This window comes from Staurois parvus, unplaced genomic scaffold, assembly GCF_062004578.1.
Source record: "Staurois parvus isolate SC_StPar_1 unplaced genomic scaffold, SC_StPar_1.0 ptg000147l, whole genome shotgun sequence".
Taxonomy (NCBI): domain Eukaryota; kingdom Metazoa; phylum Chordata; class Amphibia; order Anura; family Ranidae; genus Staurois; species Staurois parvus.
In genome coordinates, this window is record NW_028317943.1 from 24,306,329 (window position 1) to 24,328,088 (window position 21,760).

Genomic DNA, 21,760 nt, shown 5'->3' on the forward strand with positions numbered 1-21,760 from the left:
AGAAAAAAAAGCGCCTTACAATCACTTTAATTTTGTATCCCATGCTAGAAAACTACAGATGCAAGCTGACATTTCACATTTAAATGTTTGGGTTCAGTTCCAAACAGCATAAGATTCAGGTGCTGTTAGGATTTAACTGCATGTATTTACCTTGTCAGAAATGAAAGTGATATTAAAGGCAACTTTAATATCAACTGGGAGCCATTGTCTCAGCCAATGACGAGGGAGAGTCGTCGGAGAGCTGAGAATGCCGTGCACATTGCTGGATCGTGATGGGCTGCTTACTGGGCTCAGGTAAGTATTGGGGGGGCTGGGGTGCTTCTGCACACACAAGGTTTTTTTTACCTTCATGCATAGAATGCATGAAGGTAAAAAACCTTCAGCATTTGCAACCACTTTAACCTTCTGAAAACTGCCTGCATCACAGTGTATTTCAAGCTACTCATCTATTCTCGAACTACAAAATATTATATTTAGAAGTTCATAAAAAGACACATTTCCTATGATGGAATATTTTGGGTAGGTCATAAAACAATGGACCAAAAAATAAAAACATTTTTTTTTTTTAATGTTACTAGAGTTGTAGGGAATTTCATATACTATGCTGTGCCTTTGTTGGAGTTGCTTCACAAATACTTTAATACAATACCGGGACTGATCATGTTGTTATAGTAGGAAGAACCTCCCACTAGCATTTACTAAATGGTACATGTACTGGAATGCCTTTTTTCTTACTGAACAGAAGCAGGTTAAGAATATGCAATTTTCATGAACATGCTTGCAATTTATACATTTGGCCAGGAAGTTTCTTTTTCGCTTGTTAGCACTAGAGATTAATTTGAAAAATGTATTTGGCGATTCTAGCATATGGAGAAAACTGTTCAGTCACAGGTTGCTCAAGAGGACATGTGGCTGCTGAATGAAGTTGTACAAGAAATGGTTTAACCTTAACCTGTGTAATGGGTGCTTTACTGTTAGAACAGTAAAGATGTGGAACTCCCTTCCACAATCAATGGTGTCACTGGGAAGTATTAACAATTTCAAAAACTCTTAGCGCGATTAGTATCAGGGATTTGGGAAGTGCTAGAGACATAAATGCGCACACACACCTACACAGGTTGAACTGGATGGAGTGATGTCTTTATTCAACTTCACCAACTATGTAACTGTACCCTGTATAAAATTAACTTTCTCACTTTAAAGTTTGCCTCTTTTGCTCAAAGTATTTAAAGGATAACTCCACTTTCACAGAAATATAGCAAATTTAAAAAAGCATATAATTTGATAGACAAGCCATATCTAATTTAATTTTCTACAAATTTGATTAAATATCCATTTAATAAAAAAAATAAAAAATTCGATCTACATTTGATTGGAGTAATTTAGTAACTTGGAGTAATTTAGTAACAAATTCAATGCCATGTGAGGGCGTTCCGTACACCATTGGTGTGTGGAATGCCCCTAGAAATGGCATTTGCTACTTGTGTGATTGGCTCACTGATTTTCCCAGAAATCTGCACTAAGATACAAGTCAAATCTGGTATGAGGAAGCAAAGGCTTGCCTATACTAAGCTGGCCTCCCACATGCAGAGACACCGTGAACGAGGTACTAATCATGGAAAAGATTAGCTGCAGGGAGACCACAGACAATATTGGGGACTGGGCTCTTTGCCTGCCCTTTTCTGGGTACAACTTTCAGAATTCACTTCCTCTTTAAGTTTGTGGCTTTACAGAAGAAAGGAGAAAATCTGCACACATCACTTTAAAGTTCTGCTTTCCACCCTAAAGATAACTGATCTCAAAAATGTTTTTCATTAAAAAAAAAATAAGGAAACCATGGACCATGGTGACAACTTCTTGGATATGCATGGATATTTCAAGAAAAGTGACATTTATAGTATACATCTGGTTACAAGAAAATAGGAATTAAGTTCTGTATATATATTATATATATGTGTGTGTTCTATTCACAGGAGTGGAGAATCTCTGTGAGAGGGCCATCCACATCAGAAAAATCCTATTGACATTACCCAGGACTGTGCTGATAGTCATGAGATATCTCTTTGCATTCCTTAACCAGTAAGTAGTGTTCCATGTCTTGACAAAAAAGTGTCAAATTTTGAGATAACCAAGCCATGTTATAGAAAATAGATGTGTGATGAAACATTATCTTGGGCTACTTTCACACTGATACATGTCAGAAATCCACGTTTGCAGTGTGTTTTTTTTTAAAACATGTGGCTCAAAAAACACACTGCGGATGAGTTTTTGCCACATTTTCCATGAATTTCACTGAAGAGGTTTTTATTTTTGGTGCAGTTTTTATTACTGCAGCAAACCTGTACTAAAATTGCTACCAGCAGGATTTTTAAAAACGCACCTGATCTGCAATGGATCAGTGTGAGGAGATCCATTGGAATACATGGTCACGCATTTTTTTTTTTTTCTGCTTTTATTATTATTTTTTTTTTTTTTTTTTTAGCACAAACGTGGAAGAAAAACTTATCAGTTTGAAAGCAGCCCTAACTGAACAGTACAGGACACAGTAGTTGTATTCAAAGAACATGTTTTATATGCAGCTACCTTTTAGTTGATTGGACACTGATAAAAACTTGCTTGGGCCGCCCAGAATATACCATATAATCTCATACACTGCAGCAGACCCCATTTTTGCTAGTGTCCTTAGATGAGGAACCTGCTCTCCTCTGGAGAATTATTTATTAAAATTCATTTTTTTTAATCTGAACTTTCTATCAAGATCTAACAGCTTACTCCTCCGAGATAATTTGAAGTTTTCTGGATTGGTTATTCTGAGAGTGAACTTTGGGGCACTGGACCCACTGTGTGGGGTTGGCCTTTTATATTTGCTTTGGGCACTGGATCCTGCAATAGGCATTCACCTCGGCACATACTGCAATGTGTATAGGTAGCCAGAGGGTGCTATAAAGGGTCAGGGCTGTAGTCAATGTCTACAGACTAAAGAGGGTATGCCCACTGCGATGGTCAAAGTCTGAACCTCTAATAGGTCCAGCATCGTGGGTAAGGTAAGACGGGATTTCCCTGTGTATTCACAGTGGTTTCTGGCTTTTAATAATATAGCCCACAGTGTTTAGCACATTTTGCAGTTCTATAGGCAGAGGATTAGGGTAGTGTTCACTTTATTTTGGTAACCCCTGACATTTTGTCTCAAACGTTCTCAGCGCAAGCAATTTAAACCTGCCAGTTTTTCTCCCCCTGTCAATCACAGGAGGATGAGGTAGCTGCTTCATGCCTTCTGATTAGCACTTTCCTGAACACCTTTTCTGACGAAATTGCACATACTCTTAATTGTGCATTACTGCACTTCTGCTGCCATCTACTGAGATACAGCCACAGGAACATGGTTATCGCCTAGGTTATAGCTGCTCCTATATCTGGACACACAACCCCATCTAATCCACACCTTGTAACCGTGAGTGTGACAAACGCGGTGCCCGACCCCTGCCCTTCTCACAAACTCGTGACAAAGGACCAGCCAATTTCACACCGCGCTGTTACATAACAATGCCACTCTCAGCTGCACCCTGCACAAAGATTTTTCAGCTTGCAGGACCACAGTCTGTGCCAGCAGCCTGAGAGCGATTGTCACTGGGTTAATTACACAATTAACCCTTTAAACTCCAAACTGCCACCTGATAGTTTTGGGACTGTCAGCCCTTCACAATGTTAGCAAGAACAAATGTGAACAATAAACGCCTGTAACACACACTGTCACCACAGACAGGTATATTCAGAGGATTATTATTTACAGTAACACTTTTCAAGAGACACGGATTCTTTAGTTTGCATTAAAAGCTTTAGAGACAGTTTCAACACTTTTCAAAATAGGGTTTATTATTAAAATGTTTAAAATGGTGCAATTTAAATATTTACATTAAGGGATGTTACAAAAACATAAAGAGAACAATAAAGCAACAGAGAAATAAAGGAAAGGCGTTAAGAATACTTGCAAAGTCCTGGTTTTAGCAGAGTCTAGTTGTCCGAGCAAAAACGTTGCCTTGGTTCTCAAGTCCGTTAAGATGTTCCTTGATTGATGTTAAACAAGAGCTCAATCTTAACAAGCCTTGTCATCCCCTTTTCTATGATATCAAGGGGATGTGGACAGAGACCAACTGATCAATAATCCAGTTTAAGTGATGGGTGCAAGGAGGTCAACAAATTTATGATCAGGTCCGGACTATAGTTTTATACTAATATTACAACTTCCAATACGTGCAAGTGGTATTCTAGCAACTGGCAGATTAATATTCAGAATTATATTTCGAACCCAGGGATACCAAACACAGTGTACCTTTGTCACCCAGGAGGGAAGAGACTGCTTTCTCCCCTTTCCTATGTGCTAACATAGTCTTGTATGACCTTGATTTGTTCTGTATGATATTCCCTATTCAAATATATACCTAATATTAATGTGCCCTGTTCCTATTGAATTCTGTGATCTGTATGTGGAATTGTTACATGTGGAATAGACGTTTTATGGCACGCTCTGCATTCCTAGAGCTCTAATGACTTTACAGGTCATGTGTGACATGCTTGACTGAGTTATTGTTTTACGATAGGGCAGAGAAAAGTGTTTTTCATGGTTCCTGGAAACAGACATCCTGCCAAGGCTAATTGGCTGTTTATAGCGCTGGACACTGGCGTCTATTTGTGTTTTAATTAAGATAAGAGGCTCTTTTGAAGTTCGTTAAAAGTTACAACTACAAATTCCATTGTTTGCAAAGGAGTAGGGGGAAAAATAGGAAAACTGCTCATGAAACCAAAATGCAGAGACCTTAGCAAGATGGCTGTCGCGTATAGCTTCCATGCAGGGGCGGACTGACCATTTGGAAACTCGGGCACTGCCCGAGGGCCCGGGGTCAGTAGGGGGCCCCATGAGATGCCCCTGGTACCTTTTTTCATAGGCTTTTTTGAGTTTGGGCAAGGACACAGGGGCCCCATCATCCCCTATTGCCCGGGGGCCCCATGAGTTGTCAGTCCGCCCCTGCTTCCATGTCTCTATTGCGCCCAATTGTTAGTGAGTACCCCGTTAAGGATCTCCTCACTTAGCAATGGCGTATCCAAGATGCAAGAGAGGTGGAACAAAAGGGCCAAATCATATGCATTCTGCAGACGGCCAACATGCAGGTCTAACCACCTCGTGGAGTGATGGGAGTCATTCTTTTTTCCTGAAGCAGTGTCTTATTAAAGCACTTGCATTATGTGACTCTGGCACTCTCTCAGGCATGCAAAATGCGGCCTGTATGACTAAAGCGGATATATCTGTCACTATATCTGGATTCTTTAGAAAAATCTTGGCACTTCTAGAACCTTCCGTTTCCAGAGGCCAGAAACACCACCTGTACTCTGCTCTCCCAGGTCCTGTTCAGGATTCAGAAACAGAACCTGCTTTCCTTGAGGATATTATCAAGGAAAGTATTGAGTACCCTGATTTTATATTTGAGGCTTCAGAGTATTTTCATTTCTTTGCATTTTATGAGGTACAAGCTGCAGCTTCAGGCCAAATGCTTTCTAATGTGGACACACTAATTGACATGGTGCGTACTATCTTTGCCTAACAGGCTGTCGGTACTTGTTCGTTCGTTCATTCACAAATGTCTGTGTATGAATGATGTAGCTGTGTGGGTGGAGCCACAAAACAGGTGCAGGAAGAAGATCCCCGGCCCAATGTCACAATGGGGGTGGGGGGGTGGGATTGGTGATAGGCTGCAGGAGTGGGCAAGTGGACACATGTAACATGCTCCCAAAGGTAAACCTTTCCTAGAATTACTTACTGAGTGGAAGATGTAGATGGCCTACAACCTCTGATCCCTTCAGCCAGAGAAGCTAAAGCCAAGAGGTCCTAAAAAAACCCAGGTCCTGCAAACTTGAACAGCTGGAAGACCTTCTGGAGATGCCACTAGATTTATAATTTGCAAGCTTATGCACTATTTTTGACTTAAAAAAACTTCTGCTTCAAATCTAATCGGCCTCAATGTTGAAAACCTGTGTGAGAAGGATCAGGACATTTTCCTGGCTAATGAGACGCCTACTATTTGCAGGACTCCTGAAACTTGATATGTGGCTTGGAATACTGAGAGTAACAGATTCTGTAAAAGCTTTCATACATTTGTATTTTGCTTTGTGTCCAATTACCTTTACAAAACCATAAAGGAGCATAAGCTGTTGGATTTTAACAGTTCCCAGCTGTTGGTCTACAAAGATAGGCTAATGCAATGGGTGTCTGTACAGACCATCTAATTCTTCTGGCTAACTTTTTCCTCATGTTCTGTTCATGTTTATATTTGTGTCTATTCCTGTCTTTTTAATTTCATTGTATCCTCGTGCAGTTAGGCAGAATTTGCTGGTGCTTTGAAAATGAGCCTGCCTCTTTAAATTGCTTCTTCTTTTTTTTTTTTCGTTCTCTTTACAGCCTCTCTCAGTATAGTGATGAGAATATGATGGACCCATATAACCTGGCCATTTGTTTTGGCCCCACATTAATGCCTGTTCCTGACATACAAGACCAAGTGTCCTGCCAGGCTCACGTGAATGAAATAATTAAAACAATCATCATTCATCATGAAAGCATTTTCCCAGATGCTAAAGAGCTGGAGGGTCCAGTTTATGAGAAATGCATGGCTGGAGATGACTACTGGTAGGTCAAGAAATTTTTTTTTGCAGCATAATATGTAACCTTTTCTGTTTTCTGCATAGTTGGATTTTCCCCAATTTATTCATTTCTTTATTCATTTGCCAAACTTAATAGATCCTGTAATTTAATATACATTTACGTTGTATTTGACATGATGCCTTGTAAATCTATACAGTATAAATAAAACCTGTAAAGGGTGACTTTTGTCTAGGATGCATCTAGGTTTACTCCAAAGTATAACTAACTGCAGCTTCTTGAAAGGTTACCATGGGCAATCCAGACTGCATCATTTCTTATGTAAATTGTTTATGCATGTAGGAGAAATTCAGTAAAGCCGATACAACTGTGGCAGTATGGCCCCTTATAAATGGCCAGGAAAGCTTTGTGACAATTTCACAAAGCTTTCTGACAGGTGTGCCAAATTCAGGTAGTTCTTATTACTGGCACTTTTAGAATCTGTCATTATGTCTGTGACAGATTTTGCCGCCAGTCCACAGATGATCAATAAGGCCAAATCTGAGTGGATGTACAGAGAGGTACCAGTGCTCAGAGTGAGGCATTTTGTGCTGGGAAGCTGTCGTGAATAGAAAAGCTTCCTGCACAGGGCTCGCTGGTTGCTATGAAGCTGGTAGCTTCCAGCATCATGGCAGTTAATTATTTTTCCTTGGCCCCATTCTGATGCCAGCAAGGAGACTCCATCCACAAAGAGCTGGAAGTGTTCAAAGGGAAGGGGATGCTGGTGACATAATTGTCCAAATAAGGCAGTGGTCAGGTACTTGAATCTGTTTCCTGTGCCAAAATTGGCCATACAGAGGAGTGAGCGAATTCAATTCACTAAGAGATAAATTTTGCAAGTTTTAAGTTAAAATAACTTGTGCTGTATTTATCTCAAAAGTAGTCAATTAACTAAAAAACGTGTTATTAAACTAATGCTCTTAAATATTTAGTCCTCTAATTTTGCATTATTTTTGGTGTTGATACATTGTATACTTTTCACTTCCTAACTAATACAGAGTTCTTTTATTATTATTTTGTACATTTCTAAAATACCACCAGCAAACACCATGTGATAAAAAACAAATTTGTGGGGTTTTTTTTTTAGTGAATTGACTTTAATGAATTATCTCATTTTTTTTTGCAATATTTACCTCACTATGGGGTCAATTCACTAAAGTTTTTCGCATGCGATAACACTGTCACGTAACTCATTTGCATAAATATCACATGTGGTAACAAAATATCCAATTCACAAAAAATAAACGATTCTGAGGTATTTAATGCAAAATTAAAAATGTGTTGATAAATACTGCAAAAAAATCATGCAATAAGCTGTTAATTCCAGTTCAGAAACAGAAAAGAAAGTAAAAAAAGATGCAATATTTATCACCAGGGGTTTGCTGGCAGTATCACATGTGAAATTTTTTCAGATGCAGCAGACCCCCTAGGGGTCTGGTATGGATATTAAGGGGAACCCCATGCCAAAATTAAAAACGGCAGTTTTCTTTTTTTTTTCTTTTTCTTTTTTTTTTTTGGTGTGGGGTCTTCCTTAAAATCTATACCAGACCCTAAGGGCCTGGTATGGATGGGGGCGGGGCCCACACTGTTTTTTTTTGTGTTTTTTTTCATGATTTGTAATTGCTGTGTTGTTTTGTTTACATTCAGCTGTCAGTGGGACATTCGTTGACAGCTGATGAGTCATCCGTTGTTAAGGATGCCATGGCTGGCTTCCTTAACCAGTTACTGTAAATTACTGCATTAAAATGTGCTGTAATCTCTGCAATACAGATATTTTACCACAAGTTATTTACCGCAAAATTCTTAGTGAATTGCACATTTGAAATAAATTTACCACATGCGTTATTTTGCTGCATTTTTTCAGTCATTATCTATGGTAACTCTTAATGAATTGACCCCCATGTTCACAGATGTGAAGTATACCTCACATTCAATATTTTACCTTGATGAATTGACTCTTATTATCTCATGTAATATTTCCAAAAAATAGGTCACGTCAACTTCATATCGCATGTAGTAACCTTTAATGAATTGACCCCTCTGTCTTATTAATGGTCACACATGCTAGCAGTTGTGGTTTACCGATTCATTATTTATAGTTGAATATATTCACCTGTATGAAAAAGCGATATCATGAGGAAGCACGGTGAAATAATAAAGTAGGATCTTTTTTGTTTTGTCCCTTTTTTAAATGAAGTGAGCAACATTTTAGGTTTAGGCTTAATTCATTTTAATAGCCAGCAAAAAAATGTTTCACTCCTTTGCCCCCCTCCTTTTTCTTGCTCTCTCTTTTCTCATTGTCTTTCTTTGCTTATCTAGCACTGTTGGTAGATGCAGCCTGTAAAGTACTGGAGATGGTTTCCCTAGTACATGCATTGATGGATTCATGCACCATAGCAGCTCAATTGATGTAATTGGGTTAACAAGAATGTTAGGGTCATGATGATATGTTATATTCTAGCAATGATTACATATGGCATGTGATCCTTTTTTTACTTGACCCTTTAATACTCCAACATCATTATTTTATATATAGTTGCTTAAAATACTTGATGCAGTCCATTTGTGTTCAGATAGGCCTTGTTTCAGTTGTGATTTTAAACTGAGCTAAACTGACAGATTCCCTTTACAATTATTCAGGCAGAAATATAGTATCATAACATAGTGATATCTCCCATGCATTGTGGCAAATTATACTATCTTTAAAGACCAACCTTGGAAAATTTGGAAATGATCCTATGCAGTGGGGCTGCGCCCACACTGCAGGGATTAACTGCTTGTTTAGTCGAGAGGAGAAGAGAAGCACTTTAACTTACCGGATCCTCCACCCCCCAGCAGATAGTGCTTCCCCACACTTTAGCAGCAGATTGTCCCTCAACGTCATTGTGTCCAATGCAGTGCTATGATGTCAGGACTTTAGAGAGCTGAAGCGTAAGGGAGAAGACACTGCAGGAACCGGTTCAGCAGTTCAGAGGATTGGGTAGCTACAGTGAAGGAAATAAGTATTTGATCCCCTGCTGATTTTGAATGTTTTCCCACTCACAAAGAAATGATAAATCTAAAAATAGAATGGTAGGTGTATAGTAACAGAAATGCATGTCTAACAAATTATGCACTGATTTGCATGTTCATGAGGGAAATAAGTATTTGTCCCCTATCATTCAGCAGGATTTCTGGCTACCAGGTGTCTTTCATACAGGTAACAAGCTGAGATTAGAAGCAGTCTCTTAAAAGGGAGTGCTGCTAATCTCATTTTATTGTATAAAAGACACCTGTCCACAGGAGCAATAAAACAATCAGATTCCAAACTCTCCACCATGGCAAAGACCAAAGAGCTGTCCAAGGATGTCAGGGACAAGATTGTAGACCTACACAAGGCTGTACTGGGCTACCAAACTATCACCAAACAGCTTGGTGAGAAGGTGACAACAGTTGATGCAATTATTCGCAAATAGAAGAAACACAAAACAACTGTCAGTCTCCCTAGGTCTGGTGCACCATGCAAGATCTCACCTCGTGGAGTATCAATGATCATGAGAACAGTGAGGAATCATCCCAGAACTACACATGAGGATCTTGTTAATGATCCCCAGGCAGCTGGGACCACAGTCGCCAAGAAAACAATTGGTAACACACTACGCCGACATGGATTGAAATCCTGCAGTGCCCGCAAGGTCCCTCTGCTCAAGAAAGCACATGTCCCGGCCGTCTGAAGTTTGCCACTGAACATCTCAATGATGCAGAGGAGGACTCGTTCAAAAGTGTTGTGGTCAGATGAGACCAAAATCGAGCACTTTGGCAAGAAACTCAACTCGCCGTGTTTGGAGGAGGAGGAATGCTGCGTATGACACCAAGGACACCATCCCAACTGTTAAACATGGTGGTGGAAACATTCTGCTTTGGGGGTGCTAAGGGGACAGGACAACTGCACTGCATCAAAGGTAAGATGGACGGGGCAATGCACTGTCAAATCTTGGTGGAGAACCTTCTTCTCTCAGCCAGGGCTTTGAAAATGGGTCGTGGATGGGTGTTCCAGCATGGCAATGACCCAAAACACACAGCCAACACAACAAAGGAGTGGTTCAAGAAGAAGCACATTAAGGTCCTGGAGTGGCCTAGCCAGGCTCCAGACCTTAATCCGATTGAAATACTGTAGAGGGAGCTGAAAGTTCGAGTTGCCAAATGTCAGCTACCAAACCTTAATGACTTGGAGAGGATCTGCCAAGAGGAGTGGGCCAAAATCCCTCCTGAGATGTGTGCAAACCTGGTGGCCAACTACAGGAAACGTCTGACCTCTGTGATTGCCAACAAGGGATTTGCCACCAAGTACTAAGTCATGTTTTGTGAAGGGGATCAAATACTTATTTCCCTCATGAACATGCAAATAAGTGCATAATTTGTTAGACATTCATTTCTTTTTAATTTTTTGTTGCTATTCTGTCTCTCAGTGTTACAATACACCTACCATTCGATGTTTAGACTGATCATTTCTTTGTTAGTGGGCAAACATTCAAAATCAGCAGAGGATCAAATACTTATTTCCTTCACTGTAAATCTACTGTAAAAAGTCTAGAGCTAAACAAGCAATTAACCCGAACAGTGTGGGTTCAGCGCCACTGAAAGGGATAATTTTTTAAGTTTCATAGAATTGGGTTTTAAGGGTGACCTTAGGAGATAGTAATTTGTGTGTAGTAATGGACCTAGCATAATAATATTATCACATATAATAGTATTTTGTCTGTTTTATCTCTTTGCATTACTAGTGACAGCCCATATAGTGAACATGGCACATTAGATGAAGTGGATCATGATGGTGGCACTGAAGCCCACACAAGTGAAGATGGTATGGTTTTATATTCTTGCATCCCCATAATTCAAATTTTGAATTGTCCTTATTTTCCATTTATCTTGCATTCTCTCACTAACAGACAATACAGAACGTAATGGTATCAATGCTTGGAGACAGATTATTACATTGCATGACTTCACTGCCTGCATGCTTTCCCCAGGTCAGTGACTCAAAGTATTGAAGCCATAGACAAGCAGGCACCTAGCCTTTTCAGGAGGTCAGCAATGACTGCTATTTATCCATGCTGACATCAGTAAATTATCAATGCCAGCATTTCCATCTTGATTTATATTCCATCAAAGTTATAAGCCGTATGTTTGTTTTATTGTGATCCTTATTTAGGAAAAATGCTTAAAGGAAACCTGTCGTGGGGAAAATGTGTATGCTGCCATTGATTACCTCCTTTTGAAATGCTAGTTGCCTGGCTGTCCTGGTGATTGTTTGGCTTAAACACTTTTTTGAGTCAATTGCCCAAAACAAATATGCAGTCAAAGAAGTCTAAACTTCTGATCTGTATACTTGTTCTGCGTTAGTGACTGAATATTGAAGCCAGAGGCTTACCATGACAGCCAAGCTAATAGTCATGCCTATATATAAAGATGTGAAAAAGGACCTATTTGCCACTTCTGCAATGGAAGTTCCCATATGTTAGTGAGCAAGTAGTAAGCTTTAACTGCTTTCCTGCCACCCTATAGTAGAACTACTGCTACAGGGAGGCTGGGCTGCGCAAAATCATGTGTGTGTATATATACATGTGATTTGCATTTCCAGGTAGTGGGCACGCATGCCGCCATTGGTGGCTAGGGATGTCAATCACTGGGTCCCGGCCGGAGATTTCCCACGGGGCGATAATCGGGATAAACAACACAGGTCTCTCTCCTGCTAGCAAGGACATGCTGCACAGCAGAGAAATACAAAGCAGCATGTTTCCGTAGTAAAACACACACAGCACATAATGTAAAACCGCGCACAGTTAACCCTTCGATTGCCCCAGATGTTAACCGCTTCTTGCCCAGTGTCATTAGTACAGTGTCAGTACTTATTAGCATTTATCACTGTTTTGGTGTCATTGGGATATCAGTCAGTGGCAGTTAGTTCCTACCCAGTGTCAGAATGCCCGCTGCAATCCCACTATAAGTCACTGATTGCCGCCATTACTAACTAGTATAATAAAAAATAAAACTTCCGGTATATATACCGCCATTTGTAAACGCTAGAACTTTCATGTAAACCAATTAATTTCCACATCTTTTAGCAAAGACTTAACAGAATACATTTTAGCCTAAATTTATGAAAAAATTAGATTTTTTAAATTTTTCACTGGATAGGTTTTATAGGAAAACTTTTAAAATATTGTTTTATTTTTCAAAATTGTCGGTCTTTTTTTTGTTTATAGAGCAAAAAATAAAAAAGCAGAAGAGATCAAATACCACCCAAAGAAAGCTCTACTTGGGAGGAAAAAAAGGACATACATTTAATCTATGTACATTGTTGCATGACCATGCAATTGTCAGTTAAAGTAACGCAGTGCGTACAGCAAAAAATGGCCTAGTCAGGAAGGGGGGTAAGTCCTGATGGACAGGTGGTTAATAACAGGACTGTTCACAAATGGCAAATCCTTAGATAAACAAAAAGGCAGTGAATGTGCTTTAACTGCAGCTTTCTACAGTAAGGATTTACGGAGTGAGCTGCCAAAAGCTCTGGTGGTTATAATTTTCTAAGTCATAGAGGATCAGAACTACTGAAAAAATGGGGGTTGGAATAAAACAGCCAATGGGACTGCTTTTAGGACCAATGAAGAATACCAGTCTGTTGCAACCAGATGCCATGCTCCATATTTCTTGTATGTTAAAGTATGGAGCTTAAAGGGTTAGTTCACCTTAAACCAAAAAATTGACTATGCAAGTAAGGGGTGTCTGTAGATGAAAAAAAACAAAAACTGTGTAGTTCTGACAAAAGTGAATAATGCCCTTGCTATAGGTGAAGGCCATTTACCTCCATTGCTAGGGCATAGTTTGTTTATATCTACAGATGCTCCTTATCTGCATAGGCAGTTTTTTGGTAAAGGTGAACGAACCCTTTAAAGTGTATGTTAATTCTTATACATTTCTCTTATTTGCCCTCTCTTGCTTTGTGATATGTTCTATTATAAGTGTTCTGTCATACCTATTCTATAGGTGCAAAAAAGAAGCCTGTTGATCTTGCTAGAAATCTTATGGGCTGATAACTTATTTGTGCCTCTGATGCTCTCTCCTCTTATAGATAGCATTGTTCCAAGCGATCTCTCTGAACTCCATAAACTGTAAACTCTATAGTCCTATCCTGGTGCAACTAATCTGCTCCTCTATAGATATGGTACTGTGAGTGTTGTCACCCTTTGCCAGGAAGTGTAATACTGGAAGGATTGCTGGTGAAAATAAAGGGGAAAAAAACAAAAAAAGAATTTGCTTGCGCTTAAAATAAAAAGCAGCGTTTTTCAACCCAGAACAATACATAAACGGATGCTTCTTGGGCTTGGCACACATGAGCGGTTATTGCTAAAGCAATAATTGCCTTAGGAAATAATGGAGTATATCACGTAGCAACAATGAATTGCTGATAATAGCACAATGCTCCAAATAGAAAGATCAATCACTTGTACATGTGGCTGCATGTGTACCATTTCTAGCAAATAATTACTGTTAATCGTGAATAAGTTTAGTAGTAGGTTCCTCCTCTGTGCAGTCAGCACCCGAGCCTTTTCGATGCTCATTTGGTTGCAGTGACTCTAACATCCCCGTATAGAGGGCTGGACCAGCAGTCCTGCCTTGTAAGGGTGGACACTGGGGGCTTGCTTGCATTCTGGAGCATTGGAGGGAAATGCAGAAGTGTCAACTGATGGAGGAGCAAAGGATTAAGGTAGGTAAAACTGCTGGTAGCCTAGCCTAGACCTAAACTAAGCTTTTAACCCTTGCAGTGCATGGGAGCCCCACTGCAGGGCAGTTTTGACATTCCCCTAGGGTTCAGCTTTTTGCTGCACTGTAAATTAAGAAGAGAGTTGGATTGGTAATCCAGCAACCATTTTTATTCACACAGGGTCCTATGTATATAGAATTTGCTGTAAAGTCCTTCAGTTTTAAAAAGCATGAATGTCTATATGGAGCAAGCAAATTATCTGAGCATGAAATTGGCAAATTATGGGTGGTTAAATATAACATTTTAAATATGAGGAAAACACTGAGATCAAGTACATTACAAATAGAAAAGGGGAACTTTGGCGTTAAATGTTCACAAGCGTGTTTTCATGTGATTAACTCGTGTTTGCATTCACTTCACTATAAGCAGTCTGCAAATAGATACAGTGAGGAACAGAAGTATTTGAACACCCTGCGATTTTGCAAGTTCTTCCACTTAGAAATCATGGAGGGGTCTGAAATTCACATTGTAGGTGCATTCCTACTCTGAGAGACAGAATTTAAAAATCATACAATGTGATTTCCTGAATTTTTTTTAAAGAATTTATTTGTCTTGCACTGCTGAACATAAGTATTTGAACACCTGAGAAAATCAGTGTTAATATTTGGTACGAAATGCTTTGTTTGCAATTACAGAGGTCAAACGTTTCCGGTAGTTCTTGACCAGGTTTGCACACACTGCAACAGGGATTTTGGCCCACTCCTCCACACAGATCCCCTCTAGATCTGTCAAGTTTCGGGGCTGTCGCTGAGCAACACGGAGTTTCAGCTCCCTCCAAAGATGTTCTATTGGATTTAGGTCTGGAGACTGGCTAGGCCACTCCAGAACCTTGATATGCTTCTTACGGAGCCACTCCTTGGTTATCCTGGCTGTGTGCTTCGGGTCGTTGTCATGTTGGAAGACCCAGCCACGACCCATCTTCAATGCTCTGACTGAGGGAAGGAGGTTGTTGCTCAAAATCTCACAATAAATGGCCCTATTCATCCTCTCCTTAATACAGTGCAGTCGTCCTGTCCCCTTTGCAGAAAAGCACCCCCAAAGCATGATGTTACTACCCCCATGCTTCACAGTGGGGATGGTGTTCTTGGGATGCAACTCATCCTTGTTTTTCCTCCAAACACAACGAGTGAAGTTTAGACCAAAAAGTTCTTCTTTGGTCTCATCTGACCACATGACTTTCTCCCATGCCTCCTCTGGATCATCCAGATGGTCATTGGCAAACTTCAGATGGGCCTGGACATGTGATGACTTGAGCAGGGGAACCTTCCGTGCAATGCATGATTTGAAACCATGACGGCGTAGTGTTCTACCGACAGTGACCTTTGAAACTGTGGTCCCAGCTCTCTTCATGTCATTGACCAGCTCCTCCCTTGTAGTTCTGGGCTGATTCCTCACCTTTCTTATCAGTGATACCCCACGAGGTGATATCTTGCATGGAGCCTCAGTCCGAGGGAGACTGACAGTCGTCTTTAGCCTCTTCCATTTTCTAACAATTGCTCCAACAGTTGATCTATTTTCACCAAGCTGCTTGGAAATTGCCCCGTAGCCCCACAATTTTGTCTTTGGTGTCTTTTGACAGCTCTTTGGTCTTGCCCATGACTGACTGTGGGGTGGACAGGTGTCTTTAACCACTTGCTGCCCTGCCACTATAGAAATACGGCGGCAGGGCGCCACGGGCAGGCAAAACCACGTTTTAAAACGTGTGTTTTGTAAACAGGTAGGGGGCGCGCGCGAGGCGCGCCGCCGCCCTACCTGTCCCGCCAATCACAGCCGCGGATGTCAGTTGCCGGCTCACAGCTGGTCCTTACCGGCTATCTCCCGACGATCGGCGGCAATCAGTGACAGAGAGCACAGCTGCAGTAGCTGTGCTTTCTGTCACTTCCCTGACAGCTCCAGGACACGGTGATCGGGACAGAGGAGTTTCACTCTCCCGATCAGCCGTGTCCCCTGCAGTACACACCCCCGCCCCCTAGTAAAACACTCCCCCTCACACAGATAACCCTTCCCTGAAAAATAAACTTAACCCCTTCCTCCCCAGTGCCATTAGTACAGTGTCAGTGTTTTTTTTTTGCACTGATCACTGTATTGGTGTCACTTGGGATGTCAGTGACCCCAAGTCAGTACCCCCCCAGTGTCAGAATGTCCGCCGCAGTCCCGCCATAAGTTGCTGATCACTGCCATAAGTCCCTGATCGCCGCTATAAGTCGCTGATCGCCGCCATTATTAGTATAAAAAAAACAAAAAATCCCAGTATCTTTCCCGCCATTTGTAAACGCTATAACTTTCACGTAAACCAATTAATTTACACGTATTGGGTTTGTTTTTTTTTTTAGCAAAGACATGTCGCAGAGTACATTTTGGCAGAAATGTATGGCTAAATTTGATTTACATTTTTTACTGGACATGTTTTATAGCAAAAAGTCCAAAATATAGTTTTTTTTTTCCCTCAAAATTGTCAGCCTTTTTTTTATAGCGCAAAAAATAACCGCACAGGCGATCAAATACCACCGAAAGAAAGCTCAATTTGTGGGGGAAAAAAAGGATGTAAATTTCATTTATGTACCGTATTGCATGACCGCGCAATTGTCTGTTAAACTAGCGCAGCGCTGTATAGCAAAAAAATGGCGTAAATTGCAGTATCTATACCATAGTTTGTAGACGCTATAACTTTCACAAAAAGCAATCAATATACACTTATTGGGATTTTTTTTACCAAAAACATGTAGCAGAATACATTTTGGCCTAAATTTATAACCAACTTTGAGTTTACTATATATTTTTTATAGCTGAAAGTAAAAAATATTGTTTTTCTTCAAAATTTTTGGCCTTTTTTTGTTTATAGCGTGAAAAATAAAAAGCGCACAGGTGATCAAATACCACCGAAAGAAAGCTCTATTTGTGTGAAAAAAAGGACATAAATTTTGTTTGGGTGCAGCATTGCATGACCGCGCAATTATCAGTTGAATTAGTGCAGCGCCGAGTAGCAAAAAGAGGCCTGGTCATTAAGGGGGGTAAATCCTCTGGAGGTCAAGTGGTTAAAGAGCTCAGGCAGGTGCTACTAAGTTAGATTAATGAGTGGAGTAGAGGTGGACCTTTTAAAGGCACAATAACAGGTCTTTGAGAGCCAGTATTCTTGCTGTTTCTTAGGTGTTCAAATACTTATGTTTAGCAGTGCAAGATAAATAAATTCTTTAAAAATCATACAATGTGATTTCCTGAATTTTTTTTTTAATTCTGTCTCTGAGTGGGAATGCACCTACAATGTGAATTTCAGACCCCTCCATGATTTCTAAGTGGGAGAACTTGCAAAATCGCAGGGTGTTCAAATACTTCTGTTCCTCATTGTAGGTGGTCATCACAGTGTTGATCTGCAAATATGAACACACAGGGAAATATAGTTGATATGCAAAGACTGCCTACACTGCATTCCACATTTTCAAGCTTGTTCACGTGTTCAGGTACATTCCATCCCAACAGAGAAGGAATCACTATTTGTCTATGGTTTGTCATGATGTCACTGCATACAACCCCAAAATATGCCAACCTTGTGTGCATGATTGTCAATTTGAGTGTTCAGAATACAAGAATAGTGACGTGCATTTATTGTTCAGAAATACAAGTCTGAAAGTAAATGCTCAATTTAACACAATTATTTTAAATGCACTTCATTTCTATTTTTGAATTTGTATTCCTGTTTAGTTATGTCTTTCATTGTGGTTAATCTACTGAAATATATTTAATTTACCTCTGTTATACATGCAGGTGGGCTATATAACATACTAACAATACTGAGTAACATTACTGCCTACACTTCTCAAAGGGCTTTTGTCATCACATAAACTTGCTGTATTTGTAATCCTTTGCAGCATATTTAGTAAGGCAATTAGTAAAGTGCAAAGTAACCAGTTTGAAATAGTTCTTCCTAAAATAAATGTTCTAAACTCTTGAGATCAAACATTATATGGTTCCTGAAAGCAAAGACCCTGAAGAATAAAATGGTGGCTTTTCTAATTTTTATGTCGCACAATATTTGTGCAGCCATTTATTAAACGCAAATTTTCAGGAAAAATACATATAAATGAACATTAGTGCACACAAGCACAATGTAATAACCAATTTCTTGTGAAATTAGAAAGATGATGTTGCGTCGCGTAAATGGATACCAAACATGTCAAGATTTACTATTGCACATGCATTTGAAACCGCGACAAACTTTGTTACCTAAAATTGTCCATTTTATCACAATCACCATTTACATAGTTGTGCCAAACCTATACTTTATTGCCAAAAGTATTGGGACACCCCTCCAAATCATGGCCACAGATATAAAAAAAAAATCAATCACCTAGGCATGCAGACTGCTTCTACAAACATTTATGAAAGAATGCGCAGTTCTCAGGAGCTCATTGAATTCAAGCGTGGTACCGTGATAGGTTGGCACCTGTGCAAAAGTCCATCCGTAAAATTTTCTTGCTACTAAATATTCCACGGTCAACTGTTAGTGGTATTATAACAAATTAGCAGCCTCTGGGAACAACTCAGCCATGAAGTGGTAGACCATGTAAAATGACAGAGCGGGGTCAGTGCAGGCTGAAGCGCACAGTGTGCAGTAGTCACCAACTGTCTGCAGAGTCCGTAGCTAAAGACCTCTAAACTCCATGTGGCCTTCAGATTGGCACAACAACAGAGCGTAGAGAACTTCATGGAATGGGTTTCCATGGCCAAGCAGCTGCATCCAAGCCTTACATCACCGAGTGCAATGCAAAGCCTTGGATGCAGTGGTGTAAAGCACACCACCACTAGATTCTAGAGCAGTGGAGAGATGTGTTCTCTGGAGTGACCAATCACGCTTCTCTGTCTGGCAATCTGATGGACGTGTCTGGGGTTGGCAGTTGCCAAGAAAACTGTACTTGCCTGACTGTATTATGCCAATTGTAAAGTTTGGTAGAAGGGGGATTATGGTTGAGGTTGTCTTTAAGAGGTTGGGCTTGGCTCCTTAGTTCCAGTAAAGGGAACTCTTTAAGGCGCCAGCATACCAAGACATTTTGGAAAACGTCAAGCTTCCACATTTTTGGGAACAGTTTAGGGATGGCCACTTCCTTTTCCAACATGACTGCGCACTAGTGCACAAAGCAAGATCCATAAAGACATGGATGAGCGAATTTGGGGTGGAGGAACTTGACTGGCCTGCACAGAGTCCTGACCTCAACCCAATAGAACACCTTTGGGATGAATTAGAGCGGAAACTGTGAGCCAGGCCTTCTCATCCGACATCCGTGCCTGACCTCACAAATGCGCTTCTGGAAGAATGGTCAAACATTCTCATAGACACACTTCTAAACCTTGTGGACAGTTTTCCCAGAAGGCTGTTATAGCTGCAAAGGGTGGGCCAACTCAATATTGAACCCTGCGGACTAAGACTGGGATGCCATTAAAGTTCATGCGCTTGTAAAGGCAGGCATCCCAATACTTTTGGCAATGTAGTGTACCTGCACAGGGGGGAAGGGGGTGTCTTTTAATTTTTTTTATGTATTTTTTTTTTTTTCATTAACTTTATTGCTTGTTCTCACAAGGAAATGAAAATACCCCCTTGTGATAGTTTTCAGCAGTGACAGGTACTCTTTATGGAGACATCAGAGGACTATTAGACCCCCAATGTCTCCCCTGCCCTCCAAGACAGCTGATCAAACACAGATCATGTTTGATTAGCTGCTTCCCTGACTAGAATAACCATGAAATAACAGTTCTGAAACTGAAAAGCGACAAAATCCTCTTTGCTTCTATCATCAGGGCTGCTGTTAGAAACCACAGGGCCCCATACAAGCAAACTGAAAAAAAAAAAAAGTTTACTATGCTTCAGTTATGAATAACACGGTGATTTTGCTACTGATCACTGATTGTGTTCATTCAGGTAAGGAAGGGGCTGCTTAATGTGACATATCAGACCCTTCCACCACTCTCCATCCCAAAGGATCCTATTGTGTGCTGCAAGTGGGAAGGAGCAGAAGGAAGCCAATGCATAGGTTGGGAGCATACAGGGAGGCCTGGGCAGCAATGGGAAATGTATGGTGCACAGGGAGGGTGATAGATGTGCAGGTGGTAATTACTGGAACCGATCCCCTGTATGGCTTTCTTTGCAGCAGCTGAAAGCCAGCAGGAGAGAAAGGAGAAGACGCCACCCCCCTGCTGTGCTGATTACCCCCCCCCCACCCACCCACATCTGGTTCATCCAACTGCCTGGGCCCCTTACAGGAGGACTGGTGGTACCCCCTTATCTACGGCCCTGGCTGGTCCTCATTTGTCACACAGGAGATTATGGATTGGATCTTCGTCCGTCTCCTCCTCTGTGGGCAGCTGTCCTGAATGCTTGCTCTGGTCCCACGCTCACCAGAAGAGTGGGGGGGGGGGGGGGGCTTCCACGTGCTGTAAAAGTGATCACTGTTACCTGACAGCCAATCATCAACTGAAAACACTGTACCATGTATGCCCCTTCTCATACCTAAGCTGCCTAAGGTTTGCAAACTCAGTGTAAGTGCCTGTCCATGTAAATTCATCACTGCCTTTAAGCACAGGGAAGATCACAGTTTACAGATCTGCACTGAAGTTGATTTAAAAAAAAAAAAAAAAGGTTTTAACCTAAATTATATTAGCCTTTATTTCTACTGTTAAGTGTGTATGCTTATTGCCTTACGTAGATTACACCCTACAAATATATTCTGTCTTAAGGTCTTTCCTGTGAACACTAAACTGTCCTATATTTTATTTTCCTTTTTGTTTTGTGGGTTCCATGAGTCAGCAAATTATGTGTTTGCTACTATTGATTGGTCTCATTCTGCTGCACAAGCATGTCAGAAAATAACATCATTGATTGGTAGCACCATACATCTCCCAATCAGATGGTATTTGCTGAGATTTATTACCCCTTACAATTAAAATGGATAAACTGATTTAATCTCAGTCTTGCATATTGACATGCAGCTTTTACTTTAATTTGTGCTGGCTTCATTACTCAATATTCCTTCAAACAAATATTACATTTACAAAGAAAAACTGGCTTTAGAGCAGCCAGGAGTCATTTTACAGAGCTGTGCTGCCTTGGATGTAGTATGTACCTAGTTTATGGCAGCCAAAGGAATAAAGTGTACCGCTAGAAAACTTTATTTTTCCAAAGATTTGGAGTGGGGAAAGGTTAGAGTCTCTGTATTTTTTATTTTTTTTATTGCTGGCTGTGTCCCCTCTATTTGCATGCACCATGTAACCAAAAAGGA

At 40.5% G+C, this 21,760-nt stretch overlaps 1 protein-coding gene across 7 annotated transcripts in view; it reads left to right on the plus strand.

The window, feature by feature from the left end:
* The window catches only part of SRGAP1 (SLIT-ROBO Rho GTPase activating protein 1), a 228,654-nt gene that overhangs the window by 188,762 nt on the left and 18,132 nt on the right, over positions 1 to 21,760 (plus strand). For 4 of the 7 annotated variants that reach the window (XM_089674140.1, XM_089674141.1, XM_089674137.1 and 1 more), the window contains exons 16-18: positions 1,974 to 2,079; positions 6,452 to 6,676; positions 11,452 to 11,531. In XM_089674140.1, coding sequence (XP_089530266.1) covers positions 1,974 to 2,079; positions 6,452 to 6,676; positions 11,452 to 11,531 — 411 coding nt within the window. Of the gene's footprint in view, positions 1 to 1,973; positions 2,080 to 6,451; positions 6,677 to 11,451; positions 11,532 to 11,616; positions 11,698 to 21,760 lie in introns of all 7 variants that reach the window. The other 3 variants (XM_089674139.1, XM_089674135.1, XM_089674136.1) reach the window with 1 other exon arrangement.